Consider the following 4,259-nt stretch of genomic DNA (forward strand, 5'->3'; position numbering starts at 1 on the left):
AAAATGTATAGGAATCCGACATGGCACATTCACAAGAATGGATAATCATTGAGGATACAGATGAAGAAGAGGAAGTTTCATTCCCTATGATGGTAGGCGATCCTTACTACCCTGTGACTCCAACCACCTTTCATCCAATACCTTCTGACGATGGAGCACCTTTACCCTCCAACGAATGGGAAGAGAGTGAACCAATGGAAGAAAGCGAATCCATGGAGGAGACAAAGTCGGTGGCATCATCTCTACCACTACTGAACACTACCATAAACTTCCAAGAGGAGTAAAAATGAAACGCACTGCACGTAAATCTATACCGATATTGCAAAAGCTTAAGAAGAGTCAGAAGGCAACATCTTCAGGAAGTCATAGAGTTCAAGATGACCCTGCACGAATCGCACAAACAGTTGATAGATGGGTGGCGGAAGAAAAAGCTGCCAAGATGTATGAGACTGGTCAGTCATCTCGACCACATCTCCCACATTCTTTTGAAGATAACACTTTATCTCAATTGTTTGAGAAAGGTGTGAAAATTGAAGATAAGATGGAAATTGTCGAAGGGAGGGCTACTCAACTCTCTGGAAGAGTGCGAAGGCTAGACGGACAAAGGACACAAGATCAGGAATCGGTGATGGATGTCCATCATCGTATAAATTTTGCTTATAATGACATGATTACTCACGATGCCAGTATTGCAGAGTTAGAGCTCTACAATCAAACCTCAAGAAATGAAGAATGCACGGGAAGTCTTGAGCAGAGAACTCAAGAACTTGAAGAGCAAGTGGTTAATGTCATTGACGTGTTGGGTCATCACTTAGGTTTCTGGTAGATAAGCTACAACTAGTGGTTATGTAAATAGAGAAAATTAGACTAGTTAAGGCGAAAAGAGGAAAATTTATAGCAAGGATGTAGCAAACCTTGCAAATTTTGCAATGTTTATAGAAACTTTTCTCTTATAAACCTAAATAAAATGATGTAACCACTGGTAATAATATGAATCATACGTTACAGTAATCATTATGTTGTCTATTATGTTTTACGCTGTGAATAATAACTAGAGTATTTAGTACCCGTGCATTAAATGATTAACAAAACTCATAAAAATTCTTATTATTTATAATTGGAACTAAAACAAAATGCCTAGAAGGAGTAATCGGCTAAACCCTAACCGACCATCAGCACTACAACAACAACAACCACAACCACCACCAGAAATAAACCCCTCAATAAGTATAGTGCAACTTGAAGAAATCATAGCTCAAAGAATTGTAGCGGCTCTATCTAATGTCACAAAAGATGGAGTTAGAAATGAAGGCCATGTAGGGACCGCTAGAACATGTACCTACAAAGATTTTATGAATTGCAGGCAAAAAATCTTTGATGGAAATGAAGGGGTAGTGAATTTGACAAGGTGGATAGAAAAAATAAAATCCGTCTTTCAAATAAGCTTTTGTCCAGATGATTGTAAAGTACGACTTGCAGCATGTACTTTCGCTGACGCAACACTTACATGGTGGAATAGCCATGTGAATACAATGGGAATTGATACTGCAAATTCCATGAAATGGGAGGAGCTAAAAATGATGCTAGTAGAGGAGTATTGTCCTAGGGAGGAGATAAATAAACTGGAACAAGAAATGTGGACCCTAGCCATGAAGGGTTCAGAGATAAAAGCTTATACCGCTAGAGTTAATGATCTTGCTGTAATGTGTCCAACACTTGTAACCCCTGAATATAAAAAGATTGAGAGATATATATGGGGTTTAGCATCACAAATCAAAGGCATGGTGATCACATCAAAGCCCACGACTTATGACAGCACCAAGAGGATAACTCATTAGCTAACCCTCACAGAGATCCAAGGAACAGAAGTGGTCTCAAAGGCTGAGTCTCCTAAATCTAGAACAAACAAGTGCAAGTTTAATAGGAAGAATCCCAAACAATCATCTGAGAAAAGACAAGAAGTGGCAACCAACTATGCAGCCACAACAACAGTACCTACTCAACCAAAATCTTCATGGTGCAATCAGTGCAACCATCATCATCCAGGTGACTGTTTTGTCTGCATGAAGTGCAAGAAAAAGGGGCATACTGCTAGTTACTACAGGAGCACAACACCTACAATAGTCGATCAACAAACCAATAATGGCACAGGCCGTGGTGAAGGAAGAAAATGCTACGAGTGTAGGGAGGTAGGACATATCAAGAAAGAAAGTCCAAAGTTAAGGATTCAAGGAGGCACAGGACGTGGCAAGGCGTTTGTGATTGGAAGCAGAGAGGCTATCTAGGACCCTTTGGTCATATCTGGTACGTTTCTTATAGATAATTTACATGCTTCTATACTCTTTGTCTCTGGAGCAGATCGAAGTTTTATAACTCCGACATTTAGAAAATTGTTAAGTCATAAGTCTAGCATATTAAAAGAAATCTATGAAGTAAAAATCGATAACGGTCAAACTGAGAAAACACATGAAATCCTAGAAAACTGTCTGTTAACTCTTAATAACTACCTTTTTCATGTTAACCTCATGCCAATGCCTATTGGCTGTTTTGATGTTATAATTGGCATGGATTGGTTATCTTCACACTGCGCCGAAATTCTATGTCATGAGAAAGCCATACGACTACCCTTACCAAACGGCGAAGCTCTGATTATCTATGGCGATAAATCTGGGAAGAACCTCAAAGTCATCTCTTGTACTAAGACCCAGAAATATCTACATAAGAAATGTAGCGTATTCTTAGCTCACATTGTAGATAGGAAGAGAAAGACAAAAGAAATCAAGGACATACCTCAAGTTTGTGATTTCCCTGACGTGTTTCCTGAAGATCTACCTGGAATACCTCCCGTCCGACAAGTTGAGTTTCGAATCGACTTAATTCCAGGAGCAACACCAGTAGCAAAATCTCCTTATCGGTTGGCTCCATCTGAAATGCAAGAATTGTCTAGCCAACTACAAGAACTTCTTGAAAAAGGCTTTATCTGACCAAGTTTTTCACCTTGGGGAGCACCAATCTTGTTTGTCAAGAAGAAGGACGGATCCTTTCAAATGTGTATTGATTATCGGGAGCTGAACAAGCTAATGATCAAGAATCGTTATCCGCTTCCAAGAATTGATGATTTATTCGATCAACTGCAAGGATCTAGCTACTACTCAAAGATAGATCTTAGATCAGGATACCATCAAATCAGAATACAAGAAGACGACATTCCAAAAGCAACATTTAGAACTCGTTATGGTCATTATGTGTTCTTAGTTATGTATTTTGGATTAACCAATGCCCCAGCAGTGTTTGTGGATCTCATGAATCGTGTTTGCAAACCATACTTGGATAAATTCGTGATCGTATTTATCGATGATATATTGATATATTCACGAACCAAGGAAGAACATGGTCAACACCTGCAAATAATCTTGGAACTACTAAGAAAAGAACAGTTGTACGCTAAATTCTCCAAATTTGAGTTTTGGATTAGAGAAGTACAATTTTTAAGTCATGTAGTTAGCAACGAAGGGATTCATGTTGACCCATCCAAAGTTGAAGCAATCAGGAATTGGGAAGCACCAAAGGACGCCAACAAAGGTGCGTCAATTCCTAGGACTTGTTGGCTATTACCGAAGATTCATAGAGAATTTCTCCAAAATAGCCAAGCCACTTACAACACTAACCTAGAAAAATACGAAGTTCAACTGGGAAGACAAACAAGAAGTTGCTTTTCAGAAACTGAAGCAAATGTTGTGTAGTGCACCAATCCTAACCCTTCCAGATGGAACAGAAGATTTCGTCATGTACTGCGACACATCAAATCAAGGATTGGGATGTGTGTTGATGCAAAGAGGAAACTTTATCGCCTATGCATCATGACAACTTAAGGTACATGAGAATAATTACACTACCAATGATCTTGAATTGGGAGCTGTAGTTTTTGCACTAAAAATTTGGAGACATTACTTATACGGTACTAAGTGTACTATTTTTACCGACCACAAGAGTCTCCAACACATCTTCGACCAAAAAGATCTTAATATGAGACAAAGAAGATGGGTTGAATTGTTGAATGATTACGAATATGAGATTTGTTATCATCCCGGAAAGGCAAACGTGGTAGCAGATGCCTTGAGCCGGAAAGAATATATTAAACCTCGACGGGTACGATCATTAACTATAACTATCCACTCTAACTTTACCGCACAAATTAGAAAAGCTCAGCTTGATGCTCTAAAAGAAGAAAACATCAAGAACGAAGCTTTACGAGGAAT

The 4,259-nt window shown here is 38.9% G+C and overlaps 1 protein-coding gene across 1 annotated transcript; it reads left to right on the forward strand.

Annotated features, from left to right (window-relative positions):
• The first annotated feature begins 2,531 nt into the window (after positions 1 to 2,531).
• LOC145067922 (uncharacterized) lies at positions 2,532 to 2,984 on the forward strand. The gene has a single exon (XM_079014947.1). It carries the CDS (start codon positions 2,532 to 2,534, stop codon positions 2,982 to 2,984), a length of 453 nt encoding a protein of 150 aa, XP_078871073.1.
• Positions 2,985 to 4,259: the final 1,275 nt, after the last annotated feature.

This window comes from Lactuca serriola, chromosome 8, assembly GCF_051521515.1.
Source record: "Lactuca serriola cultivar US96UC23 chromosome 8, Lser_US96UC23_V15, whole genome shotgun sequence".
NCBI lineage: Eukaryota > Viridiplantae > Streptophyta > Magnoliopsida > Asterales > Asteraceae > Lactuca > Lactuca serriola.